The sequence below is a fragment of the Poecilia reticulata genome, chromosome 17 (assembly GCF_904066995.2).
Source record: "Poecilia reticulata chromosome 17, P_reticulata-male-v2, whole genome shotgun sequence".
Lineage (NCBI taxonomy): Eukaryota > Metazoa > Chordata > Actinopteri > Cyprinodontiformes > Poeciliidae > Poecilia > Poecilia reticulata.
Genome location: NC_088846.1, coordinates 29,240,326 through 29,248,883, shown reverse-complemented (window position 1 = coordinate 29,248,883; position 8,558 = coordinate 29,240,326). Strand labels below are relative to the sequence as shown.

The 8,558-nt window shown below is 39.8% G+C and overlaps 2 protein-coding genes across 3 annotated transcripts; one reads left to right on the top strand and one right to left on the bottom strand.

The window, feature by feature from the left end:
- Nucleotides 1-656: 656 nt before the first annotated feature.
- On the bottom strand, nt 657-1,962 carry rnf182 (ring finger protein 182). The gene has a single exon (XM_008434797.3). The coding sequence runs from the start codon at nt 1,561-1,563 to the stop codon at nt 757-759; it is 807 nt and encodes a 268-aa protein (XP_008433019.1). The 5' UTR covers nt 1,564-1,962; the 3' UTR covers nt 657-756.
- A 1,822-nt stretch (nt 1,963-3,784) lies between these two features.
- LOC103480052 (transmembrane and coiled-coil domains protein 1-like) lies at nt 3,785-6,898 on the top strand. Of its 2 annotated transcripts, none has more exons than XR_536038.3 (4): nt 3,785-3,920; nt 4,749-5,101; nt 5,415-5,642; nt 6,585-6,898. XR_536038.3 is itself a non-coding variant. In XM_008434798.3 (4 exons), the coding sequence occupies exons 2-4, from the start codon at nt 4,767-4,769 to the stop codon at nt 6,852-6,854; spliced, it is 741 nt and encodes a 246-aa protein (XP_008433020.1). In that variant the 5' UTR covers nt 3,785-3,920; nt 4,749-4,766; the 3' UTR covers nt 6,855-6,898. The 2 variants fall into 2 exon arrangements, 1 of the variants encoding a protein (XP_008433020.1); XM_008434798.3 differs by having other exon boundaries at nt 5,507-5,642.
- The last annotated feature ends 1,660 nt before the right edge of the window (nt 6,899-8,558 follow it).

The following is an 8,558-nucleotide window of genomic DNA, read 5'->3' as shown; positions in this document are numbered from 1 at the left end:
GAAATTATAGTTGCATTCATCAACCATGTGAAATTAACTTTAAAGTTTAATGCAAGTGATCTCAAAATGTTCTAGAAAATAATTGGCGATTTCTCTGTTTAAAAAGTTTAACATTTGTGACTTTCAAATAAAAAATAAAAAAATTCTAAAAAACGATTAGATTAATCTCAACACTTCAGAGATTTTTTTTTCGACTTTACAAACTCAGAACTTTATTATTTATTTCCAGAAAAATTGTGAGATTAATCCTTAAATCATCCCAGAATTTTACTGGAAAAACAGAGAAATCTCTGAGCTCCAAAAGTCGAAAATTTGCTAGAAGACAAAAAAAAATCCTATATAAAATGTTGATATTTAAGAGTTAGAAAAGTTGAAAATTTGTCTGATAAAAATACAAAAATATCAGATTAATCTGCAATACTTTGAAATTTTCAACTCTTCAAACTCAGAAATTTCCAAAGATTGTCTAGAAAAATGTATTTATATGTATATATTTTGACAGAGATTTATTCCTCCTTTTTTCTATCAATAAAGATCCTAATCGATTAAAAAAGTTAGTCACTATTGATACACAATAAGATAACAAATCCACGGATGTTGCAGAGTTTGAAGCATTCCTCGTAGATTTAGTAACTGGGTTATGAAGTGAAACTAAAGAGGATAAAAATAAGATTTATTTAGATTGTTCTCAGTGTCTAAGTTGGAAACATCCACATTATTTTCAGAGAGCTGTGATTGGCCCAGTTCCTCGTCCCGTCACGGTGGCAAGCAGTGCCACAGCTCATAGCAGACACACTGACAGAAGCCGTAGATGAGGATCAAGACGAGGCTGGCGGGCACCAGGCTCACCAGCAGCACCCCGACCGTGGTCCGATGCATGATGAGCAGGTAGACCCCCATGGGCAGCGAGCTGAAGTACAGCAGCCCCAGAACCCACACCAGAACCCGGGCCGAGGTCTGGCACATCAGGGCCGTGCAGGTCCACACCGTCCACCGCTGGGAGGCGGAGGCCAGCGAGTCCGAACTGGACGAGTCCCGGGTCAGTCTGCAGGAGCCGACCCGGAGGTCCTGGGCCGTGGCCGGTGGAGGCTCCATGATGGTGATGACTACGAAGTTAGGAGAGCTCCTGATGCTGGAGTAGGGGAGGCCGGAGGCGGAGTAGGACTGGTTGTTCCCCATCAGGGCGTTCAGGCGCCGTGGGCTGAGCAGCAGCTCCGCCTCAGAGTCCGGCTGGATCCGGAAGTTCCTCTGATTCCTGCTCTGCAGAGCCAGCCTCGCCACCAGGCTGCAGTCGTCAGGCAGGTTCCTCACAGCCTCCCCCAGGAACCTGGTGGTGCAGCGGCAGAACGGACACACCAGGGCGTCCGGCGGCGACTCGCCCAGATCCAGGATCTTACAGAGACATTTGGAGCAAAGCCGGTGGCGGCACTCCAGGACCTTCGGCCTGCAACTCTCCAGATTATAAGCAGAGTAGCAGATCTTACACTCCATCTCATCAGAACCGAGTCCATCAGCGTGGGGCCCGGCGCCGCTAACATCCTCAAGGTTCTGCAGCTCCAGCATGTCAGACTTACCTAAACCTCAACCAGCTTCACAGAGACACAAGTCTCCACTTCACTGAAAACCCACAGTCCATCCTGGGCTGAAAAAACGATTTCAAAGTTTGCTTTGAAGCTCCTCACAAGTTGAGGTGACTGTGCCGAGGCAGAGGGAACCAAATCCTTTCACGGGCTGTAGGAGAGAAAGAGGGGGAAGGCGAAAAAGACTCTGACAGAAAGAGAGAGAGATGAAGGGATAACTGTTAACACAGCAAACAGCCGCGAAACGACAACAAAGCCGAGCCTGTGCAGACCGGAGCTGGAATTTTCGAGTCTGATCTTTTGTTACTCAGTGAAATTCAGTCCAATTAGTGCCTGATGCACACACACACACACACACACACACACACACACACACACACACGCACACACACACGCACACACGCACACACACACACACACACACACACACACACACACGCACACACACACACACACACACACACACACACACACACACACACACACACTGAAGCATTTTTAATTCCTCCATCGCTCTGATCACAGAGTGTTGCCGTGAAACTGCAAGAAAAGATGAATCAATGTCATCAGGTGATTTCAGATGTCATGAACATGCAGTGTTTGTGCATGAAGTGAGTCAGAGAATCACTTTCTCTCCACTATTTATTTACAGAAATGTTTATTTACAGAATGAAACATTCTGGGACTAATCATCGTGGAGCCTCCTTCCTTCAGTGTGTCACCAAAGACTGAGCCGTGTGCAGAAAGCAAAGAAGGTTTCTAAGATCACCTGAGTGATTCTGACTGATCGGTTCTGTAATCAGTTCATGATCAGCTCTGATTTCTGAACTCTGAACTTTTCCACTTCATCATTTCAGCCACAAAGAGTCAAACATTCAGTCACTTGCCTGCTGTTCAGTGGGACATTATTTGTTTTATTAACTTTGGGTTTGAATGTATTGTCCAGGAACATAGAATCATTTTACAGCAAAATCGATTAACTGTGTTACCTTCAGAAGTTATAGAAATACAGAGTTACTTTTACTCAACTGCATTTAGTTTAGTGACTTTACAAAAAATAACTTTCTGGAGTGTTTTTGCTATAATGTATGTTTTTGCTTTTACTCGAGTAATGTTATTATGAAGTATCTCTACTCTGACTTGGGTAAAATTTCTGGATTTTCTACCCACTGAAATGAAAAGCAAACATGTTTTAACCAAACTTTCAGTTTCAGGCAGAAACTGAAAGAAACTGATTTGGAAAAAAAAAATATTCTGCCTGATTTTGCTTTTTTTTTTTATTGAATTATTTTCATTTTCATCCTTAAAATACCAAAGTTTCTACTTAACTTTATAATTTGGTCTGTCTGATGATGTAATTTTTTTACTATTAAATAATCGATCATTTGACCAGTTAGTGCTTCAGTAAACTTTTTATCAAATTGTTTTTTACTCTTACTTAAATAATTTCTAATTTCTTGGATGGATACTTTTACTTTTACCTTAGTAAAGAAATGTAGAAGTAGTGCTACTGTTGCTTTTGGGTTCTCTGCTCGCCTCAGTAGAAATACAACATAAATTTAATATGACTTAAACATACTGGAACAATGGAGGCCAGTGGTCAAGCAGTTTTTAATGTTGTGTGTAAGAATGACACGAACATTTAAAATGTTAATATTGTTTTAATTCATTTAAATTAGAGGTTGTTTTTTAAAATTAAAAGTAAACACCAGAAAGAGAAACAACCAATCATCGGCCTCCAGAAGGGGGCGACAAAATATGCAAATCTGAACAGTCTCGGTGCAAAAAAACTGAATAAAAGGAAATATTTGAAATGTAATCTAATTGTACAGAATTTCAGTTCAATAAATTGAGTAATACTTCAAAAATTATTCACATTTTTTGTAAAAGAGTTTCTTAATGTGGGGACAGGAAGTGACGGCGGGTCTTTGTCGCCTCATTATTCGTCCTTGGAATAAATTCGGTCCTGAAGTTGGTTTAAAATCTGCTCTAATTTTCTTCATTTAGATGTTTGTTTCGTTTTTATGTTTACTTGAGACACGTTACTTTAACACCTGCATTTCCCTACCTGTGCTCCTCAAAAGCTAACTTTTAATTTTATTTTTCCATTTCTTCATTCAGAAAAGCGAACACGTGTTTCAGAAATCCTTCTTCAATGTTCTACTGCTGAAAATGATCATTTATAGCAATAAATCGTCTTTTTACAGCTGTGACTCGAACAATTTGTTGCCTATAGCAACGTGGCTGTAGTTTAACAGTTCAGCTGCGTCAGTCAGGTGGCGCAGACTGTGATCCACCTCCAAACCCTGACCCGTTTCAGATGATCCGGTTTGAAGCCAGGTGAGTGACATCATAATTCACTTCAGCTTTTCTCATCTTCATCTCCAGATCCACTTTTGTTTGTTTGTGGAAATGGTTGAAAACGGAGATGTTGAGTCTGATTTATGCTAAAAAAAAAAAAAAAAAGAGCTGAAATTTTTTAATTAAACACTGCATTGTGTAGATTAAATAATATTATTCATATAAACACATTTAAATAATGTGAAGAAGGAATTTAACACCGGATTATCAAAATAAAAGCATCTCATTATTTATTGGAACACTCTAAGAAAATCTGGGGGGAGGGAGGGAGCAACAAAATTACTAAAATCTATAACAGGAGTGTCCAAAGTGTGGCGCGGGGCCATTAATGGCCCATGGACAGATTTTATTCAACTCTTGACTCCAATTCAAAATCACACAAATTTGTATTTTTAACAGACAAATTTATTCATCCATCTTCTTGACACCCTTGTCCCTCAGTGGGGTCGGGAGGTGCTGGTTCCTCTCCAGCTAATGTTCTGGGTGAGGGGTGGGGTCACCTGGACAGGTTGCCAGTCTGTCACAGGGCAACCAACCATGCACACACACACTCACACACACTAGGGGCAATTTAGAGAGACCAATTAACCTGGCAGTCATGTTTTTGGACTGTGGGAGGAAGCTGGAGTACCCTGAGAAAGCCCACCATGCACAGGGGGAACATGCAGGCTCCATGCAGAGGGACCCAGGCTGGGAATTGAACCCAGAACCTTCTTGCTGAAAGGCAACAGCTCTACCAACTGCGCCACTGTGCGGCTGCCAGACAACTTTAAATTAATGAAATTCTCCTTCTCCGTCCACTGTAAGTCTGGCAGAGTGAAGAACATGAACGAAAACCAAGAAGGTGAAAGTCATGGCTGGAGGAACTCAACATCCACCCTCTCTCTAGACAAGATCCTGGCGACCTTCTCCTCAGACAAGCACTCCAGCTGCTTTAGACCTCCTTCTGTTGCAAGCAGCAGCAAAAGCGGGTCTTCTTCCAGGAAAGCTGGGAAGTGTCGCAGTGATAAAAAATCCACACATTTGGATGCTGCGCTCAGTGACATCCAGCAGGTCAGAGAAACCCAAAAGAACCTCGATAAATCCCTGCAAACCTTGAAGACGGAGTACGAGCGGGACCACAACGACATGCTGCGTGTGATGGAGGAAGAAATGTCAAGGTCAGTTCTGCCCACTGCAAAAACAAAGAAAAGAAAAAACTTTCCCCTCGGAATTATGACTTTATTCTTACAATTAAGAATTTTTAATTTTTCAAAATTCGTAAAAAAGTCTAAACTTTAAGATCAATGCCAGAATTAGGGAAAAAGTCAAAATTTGGAAAAAAAAAAAAAAAAGTCTGAATTAATTTTGACTTTTCTCCTCAGGTTTATAACTTCAGTCTCAGACTTCTGACTTTTCTGAGAATTCAGATCTTAATCTCAGAATTAAGAGTTTTCTTCTCTGATTTCTAACTCTTTTTTTTTTTTTTTCCAGAATTTTGACTTTAACATCCGAATACTGGCTACTGTTTTCGTCACAATTCAGAGTTCTGACTTGTTTGGTGATGCGGTGTTTTGGGTTGGCAGACTGAATGTTTTGGAGCGGGAACTCGCTTACCTGACTGAGCTTCATCAGAGGGAAACGTCGAACTTGAAAGAGGAGATAAACAGCATAAAGGATATCATTGACTTTCAGTATAACAACAAAGCGGAGGAGTTTTCTGTAAGCAACCAGTGAAGGTTTTCATGCATCACTCTGAACCATGTTTCACTTCCTGTCTTAATACTCCAGGATCTCTGGAAATTCAAACTTTTTCTTCATAAAATGGACCTTTAATGCCTGATGGGAGACTTGTATGTTGTATTTATGCCCAAAGAATCAGATCTTGCTGGGACATTAGTCCTTTATAGTCCTGGAAATGTTCTTCAGGTGTTAGAAGTCTGACTTTGTAACTGTCTTTATGTTGCTCTGAAGGTTCACCCAGACTGAAGGCTAATCTCTAGTTTCCAGCTGTATTAACTGAAGCTGCGTGGTGACGCTGGATCGTTCCTCTTTAGATCCAGAGATAACTTCAGTTTTGTTTCCGTTCAAATTAAACACTTGATATTTCTAAAATGTTCAGTTTGAGATTTTGATGCTCCAGTAAAAGACGAATATGATTTGAAGCTTTTTCTACAATAATTTTTTGTGTGGTCTTAATATTTGCTGAAAAACTCATCACGGTATGTTGGTCAACTTTAATAGTATTGATTTGTTGTTGTTGTTGTTGTTTTTAATATATGAAATATGCCAAACTGGTGGCGTGATCTTTTCTGTTTTATCCACAGTTTTTGTTCCACAGCATTGCTTCTTATTCTTAAGCAGTTTTGAGGCACAACATGTAACTGTTGCTGTGCAAGTTACTCAACAGGTCGTTGCTAGGCAACAAAAGAGCGAGTGAGTTGCTAGGCAACCAAAGAGGGAGAGAGTTAGTTGATTCCACTCACCTAGCAGAGCTAAAAGCCTTTCCAGGTCCACACGGTTCTAGATCTGTGAAATTATTGAATATTTCATCAGACATATGAGAGATTGAACATGAGTCTATTGCGATATTATCAATTTAGTGTTCAGCACCAGATTCCAATGATGTTATTTCCACTTTATCTTATCTTTTCTCACCTGTAGGTGGCGCTGGACAAATGCCAGAGCCATCTCCTGAAGATGGAGCTGCAGCAGCAAGAGATGGATCTTGTGAGACACGAAGACAGCATAGCACAGATTACCATCGCGAAACTAATCAAAGGGCTGCTTGTTGTCATGTCGACCCTCTTGGTGTTTGTGTGCACACTGAACCGAGTCGTCTTGATTTTCAAGTCATCCAAGCACATCCTCTCTGTTGTGCTCCTGGCTGTCTTCCTCTTCCTCTTGTTTAAGTACTGGGACATTGATAGCTGACTGGAGTCCAAGAAGATGCAAAAAATAAACCTTTTTGAAAACCACCAGCATTTATGTTATTGGTATCAATCCAGTTTTCTTGGAGTTCCTAGTTATTGACAAACACAAATTGTTTTAATAATTGTAAAACTCCTGTGTTTTGATCAAACATCCAAAATCTGACCTTGTTTTCTCCAGTGCTGGCGTTCAGCATAAGCTTAAACCACCAGGGGGCGCTGTGGTCGGTCCGACATGTTTTGTCCCTGCATTAGCTGCGCATTTTTACGACGGCGTGTTTGTGCAAGTGTAGATGGAAAAAAAAGAGTAAATTTCCCCGCAAAAAAACTCAAATATTTTGAGTTTGCTTCTCAGATTTTTTTTTTTCCTAGTAAAAAAATGTTGTTTTTTCTCAAAATCTCAATATTCAGGTTAGGAGGCTTGGAATTATTTATTTTTTTAAATAAGTTTATTTTTTCATTCACAGGAACAGTTTAGTAAAGTTTCACCCCTTCAAACCCGTTCTTCTCCAAACACCAGAACTGTTTCCAGAACAACTGGTCTCTTTTTGCTCATGGATCTCAGAGATTAAACAATCCAGGCCTCCTGTTTCCAGAGGTCCTGATCTAATCCGAGCAAATGTTTCCCAACGGGGAGTGAGACATCACTTCATCATTCCTTTATAGTGATGAAATGAATTTTCCCACATGCTGCTGTGTTGCGAGGAACATTCACAGGGTCCTAAACCAAACAGGGAGGAAATGTTCTGTCTGTGCTTTAGTTTTATTACTCAGACCAGAATGTTTTGGCTCAAACGGGCACAACAAGACAGCCTGCAGAACTGATGTTATTCTTACTTAAATGCTTTGATTAAAAACATCAGATGTATATGTTGTACCTGCATCACTTTCACTACAGCAGTTTTGCTCTAATTGATTACAGACTTTTCCCTTCCACATAAATACTGACTTTAGACTGTCTTTAAGCAATTGATTTCATTTTCAAAGTGATTCCTGCAACTTTTTAACATCAAGCATTGCAAAAATAATGGTAATGCTAAAGATGTTTACATTTAGGAAACCATAGCTGAGCTTTAAAGACTAAATAACATCTTTAAAATGTTTCTGATTACTAGAGATAGATAATCTGAGCAAGTACAAATTGCAGTTTTTAAATCATGAAGTCATTTATTAAAGAAAAATGTTTTCCAAGCCATTCTGACCTTATACCAAAAACTAATTATCTCCTAAGTCAATTAGTTTTTGTCTTAACTGTCACAGCATAGAGCATAATACAGCATAATTGTTTTAACTCAGGCACAATGGAGAGTTTCTGAGCGTGAACTGCCTGTTTAAAAGATCTAAAAAGGATTATACAATGCCAGTAAAACAGCTTTATGTAATTCTTAACTCATTCGGATGGGGCCTCCTGGGGTGCTTCAGGTCGTTATTGTGCATAATAACCAAGTCCATGTAAGTTAAAAGTTATAAACATTTTTCAGTATTTTCTGCCATTCAGGCAGCAAAGTACTGTTCATGTTTGAGCTCTTTGGATGCTGGAAAACGGCAGAAAAGCAGACAAATGAAGCCAGAACCAAATCAGATATTATCAGCTCATTTTCATTTTGAGGAGCCATAATGAAGCATCTTTTAAACTGTCTGACATAACTGAAACTCAGCTGAGGTTTACAATAAGACTGATAATTGTCTTTACAAGAGTTAAACTACC

Excerpts from the sequence above, each read along its gene's own strand:
- rnf182 (XM_008434797.3), bottom strand. The coding sequence starts at position 1,563 with ATGCTGGAGCTGCAGAACCTTGAGGATGTTAGCGGCGCCGGGCCCCAC.
- LOC103480052 (XM_008434798.3), top strand. The coding sequence starts at position 4,767 with ATGAACGAAAACCAAGAAGGTGAAAGTCATGGCTGGAGGAACTCAACA. Across the intron at positions 5,102-5,506 it reads ATGGAGGAAGAAATGTCAAG|ACTGAATGTTTTGGAGCGGG; the intron begins GTCAGTTCTGCC and ends TTGGGTTGGCAG. Across the intron at positions 5,643-6,584 it reads ACAAAGCGGAGGAGTTTTCT|GTGGCGCTGGACAAATGCCA; the intron begins GTAAGCAACCAG and ends TCTCACCTGTAG.